Source organism: Carcharhinus amblyrhynchos, chromosome 19 (genome assembly GCF_965287045.1).
Source record: "Carcharhinus amblyrhynchos chromosome 19, sCarAmb.v2.hapA, whole genome shotgun sequence".
NCBI lineage: Eukaryota > Metazoa > Chordata > Chondrichthyes > Carcharhiniformes > Carcharhinidae > Carcharhinus > Carcharhinus amblyrhynchos.
In genome coordinates this window covers 41618898-41642478 of record NC_137342.1, presented here as the reverse complement: position 1 = coordinate 41642478, position 23581 = coordinate 41618898, and the positions used below count along the sequence as shown (strand labels likewise).

The 23581-nt window shown below is 40.8% G+C and overlaps 1 protein-coding gene across 2 annotated transcripts in view; it reads left to right on the top strand.

The window, feature by feature from the left end:
* Positions 1-23236, top strand: part of mkln1 (muskelin 1, intracellular mediator containing kelch motifs) — a 148250-nt gene extending 125014 nt beyond the window's left edge. For both annotated transcript variants that reach the window (XM_080207657.1, XM_080207656.1), the window contains exons 15-18: positions 7419-7558; positions 8284-8386; positions 13939-13993; positions 15476-23236. In XM_080207657.1, coding sequence (XP_080063783.1) covers positions 7419-7558; positions 8284-8386; positions 13939-13993; positions 15476-15597 — 420 coding nt within the window. In that variant the 3' untranslated portion in view covers positions 15598-23236. The remainder of the gene's footprint in view (positions 1-7418; positions 7559-8283; positions 8387-13938; positions 13994-15475) is intronic.
* The last annotated feature ends 345 nt before the right edge of the window (positions 23237-23581 follow it).

The window sequence follows — 23581 nt, the reverse complement described above, 5'->3', positions numbered from 1 at the left end:
GAGAGCAATCCCCGATAATTTCAATACAGATAAAAACCTGTTGCCGTTTGGTGTGTTTACTTCATTGAATGCATGGAGGCAGCATATTGCTACCATGTGCGTTGCAACAAGAGTCATTGGATAACTTTAAGGACTTCATTCTGTTAAAGCAGACTGCAATCCCTCCAGGAAGTTGCTAATGCAGCTTAATTCACTTCCTGTAATATGGAATCAAACCAGAGCCAAATGGTTTTCAAAAGTAATTGTTCAAACATTTCAGAGGCGTTCCGATGGAAACAAGCACAAGTGGGTATGTACACAATTTATACTTTAATAGGAATGGTCGATTGACGAGGCAGCAATATCAAATTATTAGTAATTATCCTAGAAAGAACTAAAAGCATCTTAACAATGGAGTGGCATTCATCCAGTTTGAGCTGTGGGATTACAGCTGTACATAAGATATATAGGTACAGCAAGCTGATATAATTCAGTGACTGATTGCAGAGGCAGAGCACCCTGACTGCAATACAGCTAAGCACATAGTTTAATTATGCATAACTAACCTGTCCCAGACCTTCTGATCAATGTAACCATGGTAAATATCCATTGTATATTATTCTCTACACATGAAGTATTGAATTACAACCTGTATTTCACCTACAGTTATATTAAGTAGTGTCGTAAAGGGTCATTAAGTCTTTGCAAACACCTAACTTTATAAGATTGTGGCTTGGTGGTGGTGAATTTCATGGCTACAATTCGCTTCTGGGAGTTTAGGTGATGTAAGAGCAATAAAGGTGAAGTTTGTGATTTATCGATGTAATTGTACCGTAAGAAATTACAGTTCTTTTTGGAACAATTTTTTTTGCAAACTCATTATTCTGATATTGCTGGGTTGATTTTTAGCTCCATGTTAGCAGAAAATCAGCTTTAATATAACGATAGCCAGGTAAACAATGAGACACTGCTCTACTGACTGGCATAAGCATAGGCAATCAAAGGATAGGAATTTAAGATAATTGGCAAAAGAGCCAAACGGGAGATGAGATTCTGTTTTCAGTGTAGTGAGTTACAATTCACAATGCACTGGCTGAAAGGATGGTCATGATGTGGATGTGCCGGCGTTGGACTGGGGTAAACACAGTAAAAAGTCTGACAACACCAGGTTTAAGTCCAACCGATTTATTTGATAGTACACTCACTAGCTTTTGGGGTTAGCCCCTTCGTCAGGTGAATGGAGAGTTCTGGCCTCAGACAGAGCATATGAAGCACAGACAGTTTACAGATTACTGATTAGAATGCAAATCTTTACACCTAACCTGCTGTTCAAGTCTTAAAGTGGCTGACAATGTGAGTGGAAGGAGCACTGATCACCGGTTAAAGAGATGTGTATTGTCTCCAGACAGTACAGTAGGTGAGGTTTTGCAAACGCAGGCAAGTCACGGGGGTTACAGATAGTGTGACATGAACCCAAGATCCTTGTTGAGACCGGAGTTGAGGGGGTTGAACTGTGAGGAGAGGCTGAATAAACTAGGCTTGTACTCGTTAGAGTTTAGAAGAATGCGGGGAGATTTCATTGAGACATATAAGATGATGAATGGGATGGATAGGATAGAGGTGGAGAGGCACTTGCCGCTCAGAAAGGACAGTCGGACTAGGGGGCACAGCCTCAAGAGAAGTGGGGGGCAGTTTAGAACGGAGTCGAGGAGGAACTTCTTCACTCAAAGGGTGGTGAATCTCTGGAATTCTCTGCCCGTTGAAGTGGTGGAGGCTGCCTCGCTAAGTATATTTAAGACGCGGGTTGATAGGTTTTTGATAGGCAAGGGGATTAAGGGTTATGGGGAAAGGGCGGGAAAGTGGAACTGAGCCACGACAGATCAGCCGTGACCTTATTGAATGGCGGGGCAGGCTCGAAGGGCTAGATGGCCTACTCCTGCTCCCATTTCTTATGTTCTTACGTCCTCATGTGTGCGGAACTTGGCTATCAGTCTCTGCTCAGCGACTCTGCGCTGTCGTGTGTCGTGAAGGCCGCCTTGGAGCATGCTTACCCGAAGGTCAGAGGCCGAATGCCCATGACCACTGAAGTGTTTGCCAACAGGAAGGGAACAGTCTTGCCATCGACATCTTCTCCGGAGTCTTCAACATATCATTGATGAAGATGAACATCTCGCCAGGGCCATCCCCACACCCCCACTTCTTGCTTTCAGACAACCACGCAACCTCAAACAGACCATTGTTCGCAGCAAACTACCCAGCCTTCAGGAGAACAGTGACCACAACACCACACAACCCTGCCACAGCAACCTCTGCAAGACGTGCCGGATCATCGACACGGATACCATCATCACAAGTGAGAATACCATCCACCAGGTACACGGTAAATACTCTTGCAACTCGGCCAACATTGTCTACCTGATACGTTGCAAGAAAGGACGTCCCGAAGCATGGTACATTGGGGAGACCATGCAGACGCTACGACAACGGATGAATGAACATCGCTCGACAGTCACCAGGCAAGACTGTTCCCTTCCTGTTGGCGAACACTTCAGTGGTCATGGGCATTCGGCCTCTGACCTTCGGGTAAGCATTCTCCAAGGCGGCCTTCACGACACACGACAGCGCAGAGTCGCTGAGCAGAGACTGATAGCCAAGTTCCGCACACATGAGGACGGTCTCAACAAGGATCTTGGGTTCATGTCGCACTATCTGTAACCCCCGTGACTTGCCTGGGTTTGCAAAACCTCACTTACTGTACTGTCTGGAGACAATACACATCTCTTTAACCTGTGATCAGTGCTCCTTCCACTCACATTGTCAGCCACTTTAAGACTTGAACAGCAGGCTAGGTGTAAAGATTTGCATTCTAATCAGTAATCTGTAAACTGTCTGTGCTTCATATGCTCTGTCTGAGGCCAGAACTCTCCATTCACCTGACGAAGGGGCTAACCCCGAAAGCTAGTGAGTGTACTATCAAATAAATCGGTTGGACTTAAACCCAGTGTTGTCAGACTTTTTACTGAAAGGATGGTGGCAGCAGATTCAGTCGAAACTTTCAAAAGAAAATTGGATAAATGTAGAAATGAAAATATTTGTAGAGAATAGGAAGAATCGGCTGACTCTACCAAAAATCTGGCTCAGTCATGATGCACCGAATAGGTGCCTTCTGTGCTGCATTATTCTGAGTTTTCTGCCCATCCTGGGGTTAGCCTTGGTTTTCAGGCGGAGTGAGAAGCCCTTGCCAAAGGCAGGCATGGGTCTCTTTAAATATGTGATTGGTGGAGTTGTATCATTTAAATAGGTCCTTGATAGGATTTTAACAAGAAGCTTGTGACCCATACCAGGCTTGCTGGCAGTAGCAGCTAGAGAAAGGAGCCTGAGTGGTAGGTTTAATGTTTTAAACGTTATTTGCAGGGGTTTCCTTGTAGGCTCGGGCAAACAATTGAGGGTATTGGGACATTTCCCTGCCATGGAATTCCCAAGCTTCCTCCCCAACAGGGCTTGGCTCCAGACACCCTCTCATGCACTTAAGCAACTGTCTGGCAGTTGTTCCTATGGGTGTCCAGGCAGTGGCTGCCCTTTACATGGAGTATTGACTGGTGGTCAGGTATTCACTACTGTTTGGATTGTCCAGGGCATTTGCCAGGTGATGAAATCCAGAAGTTCTTTCTCTTATCCGATGACTAACCTCTTAGTCTATCCAATTGCTGCTCCCTTCTCTAAAACTTATTACAAAATTAGAAGTGGTCATTTGGTACCTATCTTCCCACTACGGTGTAAAGAACAAACAGCCTGGTATGTTATAAGGACACTGATGAGAATCTCATAACTGGCAGGACTACAGTGAACAGGGACTTCAAGAAGTATGAACAGCTGCTAAATGCATTGGTGAACTGATGGTGAACAAATTGAAATCGTTTGAGTTAGTTTCGGGGGTTGGTAATCCTAAATACTTAGTGACTGAACTGTCTTGATAGGTAACATTATCATAGAATCCCCACAATGCAGAAGGAGGCCATTCAGTCCATTGACCCCCTCCTCTTTCCTATAAACTCCAAATATTTCCCTGCTAATCCCTGCAACCTACATTAAGGGGTAATTTAGTATGGCCAATCCACCTAACCAGCATATCTTTGGACTGTAGGAGGAAGTCGGAGCACCCAGAGGAAACCCACACAGACACAGAGAAAACATGCAAACTTCACACAGACAATACCCAATGTTGGAATCGAACCCAGGTCCCTGGCCCTGAGACAGCAGTGCTAACTGCTGTGCCCACATGTGCCCTGATGACTTCCTTGGAATAAATGATTTGTGATTTTGCTATGCTACTGCAGGTGCCCCTCTTGGGAAAGTACTTGGCCCCACTCTTTCATTTTTGGCTTGGTGCCTGCCTTCAAAACTGATGGTGTTGGTTTGCTGATGAAGCCATTTTCTGTGGACTTCTTTACTCCCTATCTGAATTGCTGTCAGCAGGTAGACAGATTGCAAGGAAACGCAGACAGTGAATTGCCGTGAGTGATTAAAAGACCCAGCAGTAGATAGATTGGCTCTAATGTTGCTATTCCCATTTGTATTCTCATGGTTCAAATTCTCTTCGTTATAAGTGTTTTAGCAGCACCACACAAATTGCTTCAGCTATAGCCTCGTGAGTCAAGAAACGAGAGATGCTGCACCTCAACATGTTGTGTTAGTTAACGTTTGTGCAAAGTACCAGTGTTGGAAAGTCGTGCTTTCTCAACGAGATGGTGCTCTGACCATCTGTAAATAGACAGTTCCAAATAATGACAAAGTTAACCATTCCTTGCTGAGCCAGAGTTCCTGCAGCTTATATGGGCATTCTGACATGCCATGTTATTTCATAAGGTCTCTGTATGCTTGCATTAGGCAACATGGTCCAAATGGTCAGAACCTGCTCTACTGTTTTCAGATGCACCATTTTAAGTTACTTTTTGTTCAATCCCTGCTTTTTTTTTATTGCCTTGAAACTCTGGAAATATGAGGTTCTTCCAGTGCCAGAGGTGGAACACTGAAGAGGTTCACCAGGATGGCACGATTTGCTGCTGTTGGTGGGGTGGCAGGCATCCCCCACGGGCATCAGTGCTCAGATTAGTGTCAGTGAAGGTGTCAGGCAGCGTGGTCTTGATTTGTAGCGGTTGGTGGGGTTAAGGGACCAGCCTAGGCTGGTGTGTTTCATCTGAGAGTGAGCCTGAATAGGCTGCGATTGTTTTCCTTAGAGCAGAGAAAGCTGAAGAGGGAACCTCATCAAGATGTACAAAATTATGAGGGGCATAGGTAAGGTAGATAGGAATAAATTTTTCCCCTCAATTGGGGATTCAGTAGTCAGGCAGCATAGATTTAAGGAAAGGAGCAGGAGATTGGAAGAAAAACATTTTCACCCAGAGGGTGGTGTGAATCTGGAACTCTCTGCCCAAAAGGGTGGTAGAAACAGGGAACCAGCACAACATTTAAGAAGCATTTAGATGAGCACTTAAATGCCATAGCGTACCATGCTACAGACCAAGTGCAGAAAAATTAAAACAGATATAGGTGTTTTGATTGTCAGCACAGACAAGGTGGGCTGAAAGGCATCTTTGTGTACGGTAAAACTCTATGACACTGCAGCAACAGTTGTATTTTCTGTTAATCTACTGCACAGCCTTTGAGCCTAGGCTGAAACAAATATTCTAACAGCATAGCATATTTGAAGTTCCCATACTCGGTTCTTGCCTGCTGTTTCATTCTGTCTATATCTGACACTGGTTTCATTTGATGTTGTGTTGTAAAATGTTTCTGTGTCATAATTTTTAATGTGAATTTCTAGCTAAACCAAGAAAGACTATAGCCACTGGTTCTATGGGGAAACTTTATTGTTTCTGCAACTTGGAATGTGCAGTGAAGTTGCCTGGTTTGATGTTTCAGTGACCTTTGAGCTTGAACCAAATTATGGATCCTTGGAAGGACAATGCTTGTTTTATTCATAGATTCCAGTCAGGTGGCCAAGAATGCAAGCTTAATGCAAGTTAACCCAGACCGAACCATTAGAACATGAATATCTATCTTCACAACGCAGGCTAGGAGTTTTGATTTGGGAATCAGTCAGGTTGCAGAAAGCTAATGCTGGGACTAGTCTGATTATACCTCAGCAAGGCATTAATTGAGATGAGTTGCTCAAATAGTCCCATGTTCAAAATGTTCCAAAATGTATTTAGTCTAGCTTGTTTGCAACTTCTGTTCAGGTGCCTCTCTGTCTAGGATAACTTGAACAAGCTGTTGGCCATCTCCTTACTTTATTCAACCCAACTTTGTTTGTGTTCTGGTGATGAGGTGTAACTCAATGGAGCTCAAGTGACCCTTGTTCCTTTCAACCAAAATTTTATTTAAAGGACTCTGAAAATAGACTGAGTCTTGAAATACTTTTTTATTTTGATTTCATGAACTTTGAAATCTCAATCCAAATGAAATGCTATTATTCATCTACTGATTTACCTCTGTTCTGCATACGCATTGAAATAAATTTAGTTTGCAATATTTGTCACCCTTCCCCACCTTGAAGCAACCGTGAGACTACAGTGAAGAATAACTCAGTAATTCTAATTCCGCAGCTTGCTGACACATTTATTCCAGATGTGAAATTAATAATTTTCTCTTCATTGAGAAAACCTAGGTGCTATACTCTAGGAATCACTCTTAATTATTGTGTGACTTGGAAAGGAATAATTAAAGATAAAATAATTTCTAAGTTATATTTAAATGAACCTTTTCCTTCTGTTAGTTTTTCGCATGCACTTTAATTTTGCATTGTTAGATGGTAGTTCATCCATTAAAATTCCCAATGTCTTCCTGCACCAAGTAGAGCACCAAAGCAGCCTTTAGTTTGTTTCCATCGCTAGTAATTCCCAGAGCAGGTCATTAGTCGTTCTCAAGGGGCTTAGAGGTTGAGGGGCGCCACACCACATCAAGTGAGGCTGACCAGGAGACTCTCCCACTCTCGCCGCCAGCCATTTGCAGGTTGACAAACTCGGTCTGTTTGATCGCATTTTGAACAAGTCCTGGGGTGGGACTCGAACCTGGAACGTTTGGCTTGCAAGTAGCCACTGCACCATACGACTTCCTTCATTAAAATAATACCCATCCACTCACAATATCAAAAAATTGTCTTAGTTCTTTAATGATTGCCTTGCACGCTTAGTGGAATGGGAAGATAGGGGGAGAAACTAGGCATTTGAAGACTAAGCATCGTCCACTTTACATGGATGACTCTCCCAACCTGCAAAGCTAAATTGACGTATTTGGCCCAACTCTATTTGAACGTCAGATTTGGGCAATGCTGCACCATGTATGTAGACTGTAAGTGTGATTTGTATTTACAGTGTTGACCAGAGGCTTATGTTTATTTTTTGCATGTAATGCATGAACTCTGTCATTTTGGGGAGCAGGTTCACTACTTGTTTGGTGGGAATCCTGGGAAGTCGTGCTCACCCAAGATGAGACTGGATGACTTTTGGTCACTGAAGCTTTGCCGCCCTTCCAAGGACTACCTCTTGAGACATTGCAGATACCTCATCAGGCGACACAGGTATGGGAGAACAAAGCTCCAATGTTGCTCTCAATAATGTACGGAGGTAGTAGGGCACAGCATTTAACTACCACTGTGGGCTTGAGTGTAAATTGTGACTATGGATAGAATGTGGGTAAAAGCTCAGCTGTTAAGCTTTCTTGCTAATCCCCAGTTATTGTTGGTTGCTCATTGTGTGCTTCTTTGACCTATGTGTATAGCCTTTGTCCAGGTATATATTTGGAACTTGCAGAACTGAAGGATGGTTGAAAGGTGTATTTTCCTTTTGTGATCAAATTTAATTTGTGCAACCTCAAATTTGTCTTTTATGGTGTTTATATAAAAAGTTGAGAAATGTATCAAAAAATGATTGAATATAGTGTGCATGTGTATATAAAAGACAGGATAGCAATTTTTTTTTGGCAAGGCCCTCTTATTGGGTTGTTTCCCCTTCCTTAAGTCTCCTCGTACTGCATTGAAACAGGTTAATGTGCCTGGACACGTGGCCTTGCATCTCTGCAACTGGCCACGAGAAAGAGCAGTAAAATTGATTTCCCCTCAAACAAGCTTGCTCCCGATGCCTCCCCAAATGGAATCTCATTTCCCTCTGCTGCTATACAGCTGAGCTTGGTTCCTTGGCTTTGGAGGACTGCAGAATCTTCTGTCACCCAAATATAGCGTAATGTAACTTTTCTTTCTAATCCTGCAAATTTGTTAAATTGTTTTCCTTCAATCCTCCTCTGTAGATTTGAGGAGAAAGCTCGAGCAGACCCTTTAAGTGCTTTAAAATATTTACAGAATGACTTGTATGTTACTGTGGATCATACGGACCCAGATGAAACTAAAGAGGTAAGAACTACAAACTTTCTATTCATCATTGCTCTGTCCACTGTGATACTGCTTATATACTTGATATAATTTATGGATATTGTTTTAATAATTACTGAAATGGAGTTCTAGAGGTTGCACTTCAATTTGTCTTCATTTATTTATGCAAAACTGTTGCAAGGAGATAGCATTTCTGCACTGCATAAGCTTAAAGTTCAATTAGAGTGTTTTGTTAACTGATCTCAGCTGGAGGGAAAATGGAGTGGGTGATGGAAGACAGGGTATTGACCTCAAAGCTCCTTGACCTGAAAGGGGAAGAATGACAGCCAGAGGTTAGTGCTCATTGCTCATTAAAGAACTGAGACAGCTTCTGGTTGAAAATACATGCATGTGAACTTGTGGTTGAAGACATACCTGGATTTGGCTGTGAAGCTAGCGTTCAGTGCCCAGGTCCTGACATGAGGCGTGACCACTTGGTTGAGGCAACATAGATCTTGTGCCACAGCAGTTTCTGTTAAATAAGGAAACATACTTTGGACCGTGTACACATTAAAAAAGGATGACAGGCAGACAGCCGTAGGAAGTGGCAAAGGCAATGGTCAGACATTGTGGTGTTTTGGTTAGCCTTATTTAAGATGACTGGCTGCATTAGCATTTATGTCTGTCTGATCATGGTTCTGCTAACAAAATACCACTTTGAGAATCAACTCATGAAACCTGGTGGAAAATACAACACCTCAGGATATTCCACATAGTAATGGCTATGTAAAAGTAAATCACAGTTTTTGTTTCAACTGTACCACAAGCCTGTGATGTGGGTTTAGAATAGTACAGGACAAATTTAGGACCAATGTCTGAAAGCTCTCCACGTGTGATAATCAACATGTGGACCAATTCAGGCAATGGATGTAAAAATTGTTTCAAAATTTGGTCTCCAGAATGGGAGGACCGTGAGGACACTGTCTGGATGCATTAAGATGCCCAATGGGCCGCCCCGTATCCTCTGGTCAAGCTGTGGTTTACTTTTGAAAGTGCCCTCAATTGTGCAGCTGTTTTTAAAGTTTCTGATTTATCCAGTTAAGCTCTAGATAGTATTTAATCTTAAATTTTAACCATATTCATTAGAGACTTGAACTATTTTGGCAACAGTTTGGTGAAGTAATTCACCAAAGCAGGTGGTCAGGAAGGCTAATGGGATGCTGGCCTTCATAGCGAAGGGGATTGAATATAAAAGTAGGGAGGTCTTGCTGCAGCTGTATAGGGCATTGGTGAGGCCGCAGCTGTGTGCAGTTTTGGGCGCCGCACTTACGCAAGGATATTTTGGCCTTGGAGGGAGTGCAGAGGAGGTTTACTAGGCTGATGCCGGAGTTGAGGGGGTTGAGCTATGAGGAGAGGCTGAATAAACTAGGCTTGTACTCGTTGGAGTTTAGAAGAATGAGGGGAGATCTCATTGAGACGTATAAGATGATGAATGGGATGGATAGGATAGAGGTGGAGAGACTCTTCCCACTCAGAAAGGACAGTAGGACTAGGGGGCACAGCCTCAAGATAAAGGGGGGGCAGTTTAGAACGGAGTTGAGGAGGAACTTCTTCACTCAAAGGGTGGTGAATCTCTGGAATTCTCTGCCCGTTGAAGTGGTGGAGGCTACCTCGCTAAATATTTTTAAGACGAGGGTTGATGGGTTTTTGATAAGCGAGGGGATTAAGGGTTCTGGGGAGAGGGCGGGAATGTGGAACTGAGCCATGACAGATCAGCCATGATCTTATTGAATGGCGGGGCAGGCTTGAAGGGCTAGATGGCCTACTCCTGCTCCTATTTCTTATGTTCTTAATTCGGGAAATCTTTAAGTTGTAGATACCTACAAAAGACAGGGTGGGTCCCGACTAGCATACTATAGCTATTGCTTTTTGGTTCAACCTCAGGTACAGGCTGACATTCCATCTCTGTCACTTCTGCTTCCCTCTGGAAAACAATCACTTGCTGTGTAACTTGCTCTGAAAGTTCTGCTTATTCATTCATTCCAAGCCACAACCCACTGCATTATCAATCTTGTTATTGCATTCTAATTGGCCTAAATGAGGCAAGGCTAATTCAAGGCTAATTGGCTTAAGGGGTAAGTAATGAATCTGTAATTGGTCACAGTGGGCATGATCAGTTTCCAATTGGTTTCTCGAAGATGTTGTCATCCATTGGCATCATTTCCCGTTGTCCCCTGACTGGCATTCTAAGATGTCAGTTACCTGTGGGAACAGCCCTCTCATTAAAGTTTGTTTCTGTTACTTCTGTTAGAAATTGGCTGCATACCCAAGTTTGCTACTTATAGTGAAATGAGCTTAATGTATTTAAATGGGCTTGAATTTCAATAAATTAGGGATACAGAAAAGAAGGTTGTAATCTGAACAGATGTAACTAGCCTTGTTACTGGAATTATTGAGTTTCTCCATTAGTTCTGGAGAACTCTTACAAAATAAATGTGTAGCAAAGCCCTCAAATTATATTTTGATGCCCTGCTCACTGTTGCAGCTTAACATGTGACATGCAGGTTTTCTTTCTGTTTGACTTTTTCTCCTGACTGGACTCATTTATCCATTGTTTTCCCACAGTTGCTGTGGTTGAGGGTCTGTTAGGATGAATGGGCATGGGCTGTCCCTGAACATTAAACCTGCTTGTCCAACATCCAGTATTGGCTGAGCAGAAATTTTCTGCAACAACATGCTGGGAAGTGTGATCTCCAATTCTTGCTACGGTCTTTATTCCCTGTCAGTGCTCTGGCTGAATCAGACTGTCTGCAGTCTTGGATTCCTGTCTGATTCTGAGATGAGCTTCTAACCACATATCCATTTAATCATTTAGATCGTCTGTTTCCCTCTGTAAATTTTAGGTCATTCTAAACTCTGTTGCCCATGTCCTTGCACCTCGTCCTGTTTATCCAGCACCCCTGTGCTTGCTGACTTGCTTTGGCTCCTAGTTTCACATCCTTATTTTCAAACCCATCCATGACTTCACCTCTTGCTATCTCTGTCAACTGTTTCAGACGTCCAACTCCTAAAGTGTGTGAACTCCTCCAATTCTGAGCCCTTGAGCATCCCTAACTTTAATCACAGCATCAATGATGGCAGTGCCTTCTGTAACATAGGCCCAAAGCACTGGAATTCCCTTTCCACGTGTCCTTGGTGGCACAGTGGTTCGCATTGCTGCCTCACAGCACCAGACACCCAGGTTCAATTTCGTTCAAACTCTACACAGGCACTGACTCAAAAATCAATTAAGCATGAGATGTTCGAGAGATATGCAGTGCAATTAATGAATAATATTGGTTTATCCAAACCCATGACAACTCTTATACTGGGTTTACTTCTACAGTATGACATTAATTAGAATGTAGATTTCCTCCAGGTGCTCCAGTTTCCTCCCATAGTCCAAAGATGTGCAGGTTTGAGTTGACTGGCCATGCTAAATTGCCCCTACACACCAGGGCTTGGGTCAGTGCCCGTGTAGAGTTTGCACGTTCTCCCCGCGTCTGCGTGGGTTTCCTCTGGTTGCTCCGGTTTCTTTCCATTGTCCAAACAACATGCTGGTTAGGTGAATTGGCCATTCTCCCTCAGTGTACCCGAACAGGTACAGGAGTGTGGCGACTGGGGGATTTTCACAGTAACTTCATTGCCGTGTTAATGTAAGCCTATTTGTGACACCAATAAATATAAACTTAAAAAATGCTTTTCTCCCTTTCTCCTGTCCTATTAAAACTGATCTCTCTGGTCACCTTCTCCTTACGTGGCTTGTTGTCAAGTTTTGTTTGAAGACATTCCTCTAATGCACCTTTGGAACCTTTTACTAAATTAAAGGTGCTGTATAAGTACAAGCTGCTGCTTAGCCATAACTCTGTGTGGTTACTCTATCATCCATGGGGATTATGGAGTTGTTTCATCTCCTGTTGGAAAGCTAGGGTGTGCTCTGCCTCAGCTGGGTGTGTACCACTTTGCATCTCAGTCTTCAAATCAGTAGCAGGAAACAGACAGTGGCTTACTGTTGGATCAGTTGGTGTGTTAGACCCGCATGTGAGGTCCTGCATAACTGTTGAGCACGACAGCTTTGTGCAGAGATGGTGTTTTCTGTACAAGGCCGGTGTCTGTGTATTTGCAAGTAGTTATTAACATCTTGGCCCACTAACTCCATTTACTAATCCAAAGGTCTTTCAAGCAGCGGAAGCACATTTTGCTATTTATTGTCATTTTTGGCTATTATTGAAATTAATGGCTATTTGAAAGGCTGCATTCACAGCAGCACAATAGATGTTTGAAAGTTGTACCTCCCCTAAATGACTGACATACCTTGGAGATGTTTGCTGTAGAATTCACTGGGTATTTATAATTGATTCAGATTGTTAGAGTAAATTTGCAGTGAATTGGCTACCACTATCCTGTGATGTGTTGTTCCTGACCCCTTTGCTGTCCCCCCGCCATGCACCATTCCCTTAGAGTAGGGCAGATGTTTGAACAGCTTACATTCAAGATTCTGTCAATGCCACTCCATAATCAGCCATCAGATGTACAGTGTTGATTTAGGATAGCACACCACAGATTTTCTTCCTTCCATTCCACTCCCTTGAAGCATCCAGCTATTGATTGCCGTCTCTTTTGCCAGGCTGCCTTGTACAGATTGGGAATGTTCAAATGTAAATTGACAGTGCTGGGTTTTTGTGTGGGTGTGTATTTCTGGAATCAGTCTTCCATTTACTGTTTAGATATCTGTATTTTCTTTATCGTTGTATTTGTAGTGCCTTTAAAGGGATCTGTTTTGCACATCCCCTCTCTGATGCACCTTAAACAATAGATTATGGAGCTACAACCAATCTTTGTTACAGAGCTGAATTTCAGCTGATAAATCTATCATTTTAATTTAGAAGTGAGGAAGTGCTGGTAATACTCAGTAGGTCAGGCAGCATCTGTGGAGAGAGAAACAGAGTTAATGTTTCAGGTCAAAAACCTTTCATCAGAACTGGGAAAAGGTAGAGATGAGATGGATAAGGTGCCATATCTTTCAATTCAAGACTTTATGGCCTTCTGGACTCGAGATTGAGTTCAACAATTTCAAACAGTAAAATCTGTCCTCCCATTTTGTTTCCTTTTTGCATATTTTGGGTTTTACTGTTATTTTTGCTTTGAGAAAACGGCACACCTGCACGATGCACATCTTTTGTTTCTTTTCTTGCCCCATTGCTATCTCCTTTGGCCCTGTAAGACTGTCATTCAGTCTCTCCTGTCTTTCATCTTTATTGCAGACCCTCCTTCGCCCTTATCCCATCTACCACTTGCTCAAAGCACCTCTAACTTTTCTCAGTTAAGTGGAAGGCTATCCACCTGAAAGTTAACTTTGTTTCTCTTCATCTCTGCAGAAGCTGCCTGACCTGTTGAGTGTTTTTCAGCATGTTCTGTTTTTGTTTCACATTCTCTCAATCCGTAGCATTCTGCTTTGCCGTTTAGTTGGAGTTTGTGTACGTTTTCCACAACTGCAATTTATTCCAGTTGCTTTGCTTTGCATTTGTAACTAATGTGCTTCCTTTATTCTTAAGTTTCAGTTACTGGCTCAGGCACTCTTTAAATCAAGTTCAGATTTCATCCCATTAGGTAAGTGTTCATAAAACGTTTATATATCTAATATTGAAATGAGCGATGAGGATTGCAGAATTTGCTACCACGTGGAGTGGTTGAAGCAAATATTTTATGTCTGCGGGATAAATATCTCAGATGGTTTCCAAGTTTAAACCCGTTATAGCATCTGAAAACCTGTATGTGATTAATAAGTTCTAGGGTTCTCAGAGAAGCTCATCAAGCTGCAACCACTGTTTCCCCTCCAAGGATCCTTGTTTCCAACATTTTCTCTTAGAATAGAAACATTAGGTGCATTGGCCATGCTAAATTTTCCCTCAGAGTGGGGAACAGGTGCTGGAGTGTGGCAACGGGGATTTTCACAGTAACTTCACTTCAGTGTTAATGTAAACCTACTGTGACAATTAAATTTAAATAAACTCAACCTTAAACTCTCCGATCAAGTACAAGGCGGGCTAAGGGACACTAAGGGGCAATTTAGCTGCACGTCTTCGGACACCAAGGGGCAATTCAGCATGGCCAATCCGCCTAAACTGCACTCATTTGAGCCTCAACTGCACATCTTTGGATTATGGGAGGAAACTGGAACATCCGGAGGAAACCCATATTCCAGTTAACATTATACTATAGAAGTAAACCCAGAATGAGAATTGTTGTGGGTTTGGATAAACCAATATTAATTATTCATTGATTGCATATCTCTTGAACGTCTTATGATCAATTGATTTTGTTTCTTTAGAAACCTGTCATATTTTTAATTTTTCAGCTGTAGAATTTGAATGACTGCACTATGGTCCTGGATAATATTATAATGTTTGAATACAGGTAGTAGGTAGACTATTTGGAAGCAGGAATGGGCTGCCTCACAGAGTAGGCTTACTGGAGAAACACAACCCTCCCCCACTAGGGACAGGGAGGGGAATGGGGCATCGGTCACTCATAGGGTGCTGTCAGTCTGAGCTCTCAAAGGTCAATTCAGCACAGCATTGATTCAGGCCCCAAAGCCAATTTAGCTAAAAGCTGAAAATAAATAGACCAAAAGTGTTTTTCACGTGCTCTTCTGCAGTGTTAACTTTTAATTCATTTGAGTTATTTGTAGTATGGGTGTGGGACATGCTTTCCTCTCTGCTGATTTGGAGTCCATTGTGTTGTATTTATAGCTTAAAACAATGAGCTATAACATTGCTTCTTTTAAAGATTTAAGCTAGAATGTCCTGCTGTTGGTTGGAGCCCATAATTGATGCACTAGAGGCAGCAATAACATTTGGGAATAGCAGTAATGAAGTCCATTCGAAGCAGGGCAGATATTTAGTTGTGACCAATAGTGCAGATCTTTCTGGACCCATACCTTTCCTATAATTCTCAAATTCTACTTAAATTGGTTAAATGTCCCTCTTAGGAATCATGTGCATTATTTCCTTAATGCCATTATCTCCTGCAACCTGTGCATCACAGAATGAAATCACTCACTTTATGTTCATCTATTTCCCTTCCCAATAGGTTTTTCAGACGTTGATCAGACTTATGCCCAGAGAACTCTGCTCTTTGATACGCTGGTAAACTTCTTTCCTGACAGTATGACACCTCCAAAAGGCAACCTGGTTGACCTCATCACACTGTAGCTGGACAACAATTGATGGATTCTGGCTTGAAGAGAAAGTGAATCACGAATCGGATCTCCTGTTTTGTGCGTGCTATATTGGCTTATGATTTTTGGCTGGCAAAGATGGTTTTTGTAATGCATCACCCTTCATCTAGTTTTGATTTGAGTGTCCAATGTCAGTGCTGTTTTCATGCAGGCTTTAGAACTGGGTTGGAACAGATGACAGCTTTGTGAATATGGGTTTGCTTCCCGATGTGTGTTCAGTCCTTTGCTGCATTGTTGAATATTTAAAACTATTTTTGAGATTTAATAATAAATCCTGCCATCAGAGTGTTGATAGAAACACGCGGTTGACGTTCTTAATGTCTCGACTGCTTGCTGGAAAATGCTGCAATGACATTTCATCAGCAGTATTTCAGTCCACTCTTGTCCATTTATCAGTCCAATAGTCCATACCCTTGAAGTCACATTATGGTGTTGTCTTATGTGCTGTTTCCATTCTCTTTGACCTCTATAGCAATATTAATAACTGCTTTAAAAAGCTGCAGCTATACTTTTTGACATTGAATTTGAGTGCTGTGCATAATGTCCTGTGACTGCAGTGTTACGCAATGCCTGGTGGGCTGGCTGACATTGGAATTCTCAGCCGGCAAGAGTAGATTTGCTGCCTTTATTGGGATGTATTTTTACTTCCGAACCGATCCATTTTTGATATTAGTTTACTACTTGCGCTTCAGTTGCCATCCTCTTATAAATGGGACTAACTTTAATGTTCACCTCTCCCTTTTTTGTTTTTGATCGCATGGCCAAAAGAAAACACCTCCAGCTTTCAAAACGCTTCTGCTGAGGTGGCTGATTTCAAGATATGAAAGGTCCAGCGTGGTCTTTTCCACTTGGGACAAGGATTACTCCAACAAAACAATTGCTTTCAAAAATTGAGGTCATCAGCAATTTGCCTTTCTATTTCAGCTGGCCCAGAGTGTGATGCACAGATGGTTGGTTTGCAAAGCCCGCTTTTATGTATTTTCATCTGGAAAGTGCAGTGTGCTAAGTTTTGTTTCTGAAGTAAGACTGTTCTCATTTTGTTTTTGCCAATTTCACCTCTTGAATGCAAATTATAGCTGATGAAAAACAGTTTGCAAAGATCCACTATGGTATCTGGGTTTTGGAGTTTCGTACCAAGTCTCAGAATGTGCGCGTGTGTAAAGGCCGGTTTTGTGGTAGAAATTCTGTGGTATTTTCTGCTGCAATGCAGGATGCATAACACCCACATTCCCAAATTTTATTTCAATCAAAAAAGGTCAATATTTCCTCAAACTATTGGAGTCCCCTGGGTTTATTTAAGTAACAAAACTTATTAAGAAAATCTGTGAGAAGTTTTGATTGTGTGTGTTCTGGAGATGGTCGCCTCCAAACTTCAGAGGTTCTAGTTTAGGATGCTTTCTGCATTTGGATTTAGGCTTCTAGGAAAAGCAGAGAAACCCAGACTTCAGTAATTTCTCTCATCTTGTATTCTTTTTCTTCATCCTTCCTCAATGGGCATGTCATTATTTGTAATGCCATTTCTTGGAACATGTCAAGGTGATGCCTTGGAGTATGTTGTGCTTTTTTATATATTAAAAAAAAAATCCAGCTCAGCTGCCAAAGACAGAGAAATACAGTTAAGTGTGCCGATTGGAAATACATATTTGAAACTGTGTCTAGGAAGTGGGGACTTTTCTTAGAGTATTTTAATTTTTAATAAGTTTCTCAGATGAACTATTTTAACACTTTCACATCTTTATGAATTGGAACTGATTGTTGTAATTGCTATTAGGGAAATTGTGGAAGATTTTGCTGATGCAAGTTTCTAAATTGTACCTCTTTGTACAGTTGTTATCAATGTATTTTTAATCCATTGGCACCCTCAATTTAAATCTCTTGTACAGTGATTTTGTGTGAAGGATGGTCACGGCAAAAGTTTTAAAGAGCCATTTCTAGTTAGCAGTGACTAACTTAAAAGGCTTTCACTTGTCTTAGGAATGCATGTGATTATGGTACTTTACCTCACTGAATTGTTCCCTCTATGCTGCTTTTGTGCTCAACTACTAGAGGCAAAGGTTTTTTTCATTTTGTTCTCTATGGAAGATGATTTTAAATTTGTTTTCTCATAAATTTCACCAAGATACTTGTAAGTCGAGAAGGAATAGCTTTTATTCAAAACTGTTGAGCTGAGTGAAGATCTTTCTTCCCTGTTGCTGCATTCAAGTCTCTGCGAGACATCTTGCACCATTCTGGATATCCTGATTTCCCTTCTGTGGCTGGAACAACTGTTAGTGAGTCAGGATTTCATTAGCATTGCTGCTGATTGGTGCCCTTGTTTATTTAAAGATGGCCCTATAGATATTAAATGTGCATTGTTTTGATAAATTCCCCAGTCTCATAACTGTACAGAAGCTTGGTGTGAGGTGGTCTTTTTTTCAGAAGAGTCAGGAGTGTTGAAGAACAGAAATAAAGAAACATCTTCCAGCTGTGTATATATTTTCATAGTACAAGGCAAAATCTATGTTGGGCAAACATGTTGCTCAGTGTTTCCACTGCCCATCTTGTAAAATGAACCATTTGCTGGTCAAATAATCAGTGGTATTCCACGAATCAGTTGCAATGTCAGATAGTCCCATTTCTCCCCCCACCCCTCACCAGCCCTAATTGTTAAGAATTATGTAAAGCGAAGTTCTGTAAAAATCCAAACTTGTAAACACTGCTGTCAAAGAAAAGCAAAGAATTTTCACTCTTAACCAAAGTATCTTGTTTCTGATAGTGCTGCATTGAGGTCACGTTGGATTGATTGACCGATCTGACCTGATAGCCTGGACCAAAGGCTAATAAGAGAGCGGGACAGTTGGAAATACAGACATGGGGGCGGGGGGAAGGAGAAGAAATAGTCATTTGATTTAGTTTGTCCTATTTAAACAGACATCAACAATTACTACACAAAATTGCAAAACATTGCTGACACTCCAGATGTTATAACCTATTGTGAGGGTGCACCTTCTGCACCAAATTCCATGATTTAAAATATACTTAAGATCATGGTATAGTCAAGAATTGGACCCACCAAAAGCTGAGTCCAAATGTTCCACTGTCTAATATATGGAGCCTTGTACTTCAAAGTGTCATTCGGCAGTCCCTTTTACCCTTGACAGCAAATGCTCTTGTTAATACAATCTAGCATAGTTATTTTGTACTTATAAAATTGTGGGGTGGTGGTGATAGTGTTGGAAGTGTCATAGCAAATACTGAAAAACCTTTCTGATCAGGACAAAAATCTCTGGAGTTAACCAAAGAGAAGTTTAAAGCACCCTGTACGATAGTGGCGGCTTCTCATTGAAAGAGAAGAAAAATAATAAAACTTTGCATTTATGAAATAGTTTTTTGCAACCATGGGACATCACAAAGTGCTTCACAGCCAAGTTGGTATGGTTGGTCATGTCCGCGGTTGGACGGGCATCAGCTGTCCTTTCTGAGCTCCAGTTTTTGTAAATAAAACAAAATGCTTATGAGTACAGAACCAGCTGATCAGTATCTGAAAAGGTAAAGATTGAATCAATTGCCTGTCGAACAATCACAAGCTAAAACATTTTGTCTGTGTACCGATCTATTTTTGTGTTACAGATTTCCAGCAACTTCTTTTGAACTGCTATTATTCCAGAATTGCCATTAAGTTCTACTTGTAAAGCACAGAAAACTGACCATGATTTGGTGCAATTTGGCACTAAGGTTCATGTAGTAATTTATTGGAAAATACAAATAATTAATATGGCAGGTGTTCCATGCTAATTACTGTTCTGTATTATAGCTCTTTGACTTGTGACCCAAACAGTTGCATGGTAATGACTAATGTGTTGAGCTTACGCCCGTTTAGCCGGAGTGTATTTAAAGCAGGCAGCTTTGCAGATGTTTTTATCTCTTAGACAATTTACTCTCACTGGCCAATTTTGTCTAGTTGATGTTTTAATTAACTAGCTAAAATAAGATAAATAATTGTCAACCATGAGTGTAAAACAAATTTGGCTGACTCATTCAGTTTGATATGAATTATTTTTATAATTGGAGGGAAAGTACAAATGTAGAAGGCAGGCTTTAGAATATTAAATTACTTTGGCCTAGCTCAGCTCCAAACTGTCAATTACTGGCTCCATGTACTTTATGGCTGGAATTTTTTTATGGGATGAGACCTGCTGTCTAGTTTTACAGCTTCAGAATCAATTGTTCTCAACATTTACAATGAAGCAATTATTAATGGCAGGAATTTCTCGAGTTCATAAGCCATCAGATGTTTGCATCTGCAGAAAGTAGTTTTGCACTTGTTTAGGTATATAAAAAGCCAATAATATCTCCAGATTGGGTTGTGGGATCTGACATGATTTGATATGGTGAGATACCCATTTGTAACAGACACAAGTGTACGTATTTGTGTAACAATAACTGCTTGAAAAATTAATTCATTGTAAAGCACTTTGAGATGACCTGATGAGGTATTATTTAAGTGTTTTGGCTTTCTTTAACCAGTTAGCTGGTTATTTAAAGGAGGGTGCTGTTACACTTCATTTTAAATGTGTTTTTTCAAGTCTTAAATTTTTTTAAGGTCTGTTGGAACATTTGCCTCCACTTTACTGGACCACAGAGAATAACTCGAGGAAACATTCTTCAGTGGAATCGGTCAGTCTTGGTTTCTGGGTTCGTTGAATAGTCTTTGTCCAGAAGTTGTGGACAGAAATGGGGCAGCCAGAGCTGTGTGATGGGCATGTTTCAGGATATAGTGGGACACTGTAAGGACTATTTTGAACTCATTCTGCCCTTAATGTTGACTCTGTGAAAGATGGAACTGTTCTTGGTCTCATTACTAATGTTGCTTCCTGAGAGTTTTTTGATCCTTTTCCCAAAGTTCTTTGAGCCAGCTTTGTGTTGGGATAGGGAAGAAATAGTGTTGTTTAAATCAGCATAGCTGAAATGCTAAAATGTGGGAACAGGAAATGGAAATAATTTGCTTTAAGTCAGTCTTGATTTAGAGGTAAAACTGAACATCAAAGGGCAGCTTTGCTTGTAAAATAAAGTGATCAGCTTCTGGTTTGAATTTCATCTCCATGCCTTTTAACAATCAGTCCATCTCCTCTGCAGTGAAATGTAAAATTTGTTAAGTACAGACCTAGTATATAATGGGTGTAATAACTTGGTAAGGATATATGCTCAGTATTGTGAAATTGATGTGCTAGAACAGCTAAGATTTAATTGGTTAAGCAAGTTCAAGGAGTTTGATGGCTCCTGTTTGTAAAGGATACAGTTGGGTAGAGGGCAGGAAGGATGGTTGACAGCAGTTTATTTAACCTGCTTTGAAGCAGTAGCTGAACATTATAATGAGAAGCTGATGCAATTGGGATTTTGGAAAGAGGTAACCTGGTAGTGTTTTCATTTTCACTTGTGCTTATCCAACGTATTGGAAGAAACCAGTTTGGTCATTTGATTTAAAAAAATGGAAAAGAAGGATGAAAGTGCATGAAACGAAGAAGCGAAAGAAAATTAGCAGTGGAAAGCATGCTGTGTTGAAAGCCTAGGAGGAGAAGTTTCAAGTTTCAATTCCCAACAGTAACTCTTAGTTTAAGGGATCCTCAGTAGAAACGATTCTAGTTAAAAGTCATGTTTGAAACAGGAATGTAATTTGAACAGAAAAGATTAGTTTTATATCTCCTTGTAATCACAAAGGTGGTTCTGTGACCCTTGAATAAAGATAACAGTGTGGAAGCGGCACTAAATGAATTGCAGATGTGTGCCTGAATAGGGTGAATGCTCAGTAGCAGAGCAAGAGGATGGATAGCCTGTTTAAAAAAAAATCTGCAAACTATTCGACTCCTTCAAAGTAATTGATGTTTATAATGCTCTTTGGACCCATTCTGGATGAGATGCTACATTTCAATACCTTAAGAATTGATGCATTGTCATTTTCTGTTTAGATGTTATTGTATGGAAGTTAACATTGATCAAAGCCCAAAAGGTGTTCTCAAGACTTAGGTAGGGGAAAAACAAATGAATATAAGTAACTTTCTAATTGCACCCTCCCATGCAGGGCAAATTGAAATGTAAGACTTTGGATTTGTATCAGTAGTCCAAATCCAAATCCCATTGAATATTCCTCCTTGCTTTCTTTTGCAGTATCACTGAAATATATGTTTAGTGGGCAGTGTTGGTAAAGTTAGAGTTATCTAAAACGTTTGTACTTCTGTATGTGTTTGGTGCTGCAGTTTAAAAGACTGACAGTGGGTGGCACAATGGGTTAGCACACTGCTTTCAATTCTGGAATCTGAATTCTAAGCCCAGACTGATGGAATTGTCACGGCAATCTTGACTGCATTTATTTATTTTTGGCTACACAAAGTTGCCTCTCAATTGGCAATCGCAGTCCATAGCCACCAAGCTAACAAACAGGGGAACGGTCACACTGCAGTTGAATGATTTAAGGTAATGAACATGAGGATAGAGCAGAGAGAGCTTTAGGAGGAGTGGCCTGCGCTGTAGCTGCCTTTGTGATGCCTGAAGTGGGGGAATGTCCAGTGCTGCTAATGTCTTCAGTGCAACATTTTGTCAGAATATTTTAAAAAACTACGATTTAGTGATACTTAGATTAGTTCCGTTGTTCAATGTTAAAACATTCTGCCTTGAAGTGGGTTGGGTTTCCAAATAATACAATTACTGGCCAAATTAGTTCCTTCTTTGGAGGAAGCGATAAATCAAGCGTGCAGTTTAAAGAAAATAAACTGAGAATGCTAGAGATTGGAAACAAAAAATGCATTAGTTATAGTGTTTTGAGTCCAAACCCTGCATCACTTGCATGCATATTTTGATGAAGGATCTTTATTCAGACATTAACCAGTTTTTCCTCGTGAAACTAATATTTCCATCACCTTTGTTTTTCAACTCTGTCATTAGGATATATATGGCACAAAGAATGTAAAAACTCTGTGATCAGGCAACAAGAACAATGCCCCGTCGCAGAGTTTCTTGTTCCTTGACTGAGATATTTTAAAATCATAAACATTTTGTCCATTCCCCTTACTAGTAAATATAATGAGAATTATAGCTGAGTTGCAAATCCAAAATACAGTTAAATTTCTCTCCCATATCAAGAAGATTCATACATTACTTCTTTAATGTGTTTATGATTATTTTACGTAGCCTGATTAAGCAGATTAGTTGCATCAATAAGTTTTTTCCTTTGAAAAAGATTATTTAATATCTGATGTCATCCCCTCTTCAGCCAAGTATATTTTCTGGCATTTTGTATTTCCTCAGACTTGGTAAATAATTGACATTTTCCACCATTTTCTAGCTTTTATATAAAGTTACAAGTTCTACCGTAGGGCTGGCACTCATTTAGCAATAGTCAGTAAGTTTGTGTATAAATGTTTTTAAATGACATTTATATGGAGCTTACTGGACTCAATTTGTCCAAGTTGGCAAATGCCGAGAAACTGCTTTCATTGAATATGCCGTTTCTTTCCCGGAGAATTAAAAATAAGATGGAAGACTTAGAGTTTGTGGACAGGGCAGAATTCAACAAGAGACAGTATCCAGTGCATGATGTTGTGTTGAGCTGTTCACCTTTAAAATATCGGTCGCTGTATAATTCTTAGAGTTTGTGGACAGGGCAGAATTCAACAAGAGACAGTATCCAGTGCATGATGTTGTGTTGAGCTGTTCACCTTTAAAATATCGGTCGCTGTATAATTCTGTCTGCAATAACGTGGAGTAAAGGTTGATAGCCACCGAGTGTCCAACGAATTAAAGTATTTTGAAGGTAGAATTTCTTTCTCCTGCCCCTCCCTGCAAATTTACTCAGCCAACAGCATAATTCAAACTGTTCAATGCACTGCAGTCTATATATTTGTGACCTTTTTTGGAGAGGGAAGAAATACTGCAGTAGATACTGATCTTCCAGGAGTCAACAGTTAGGCTATTCAATGCCTTTT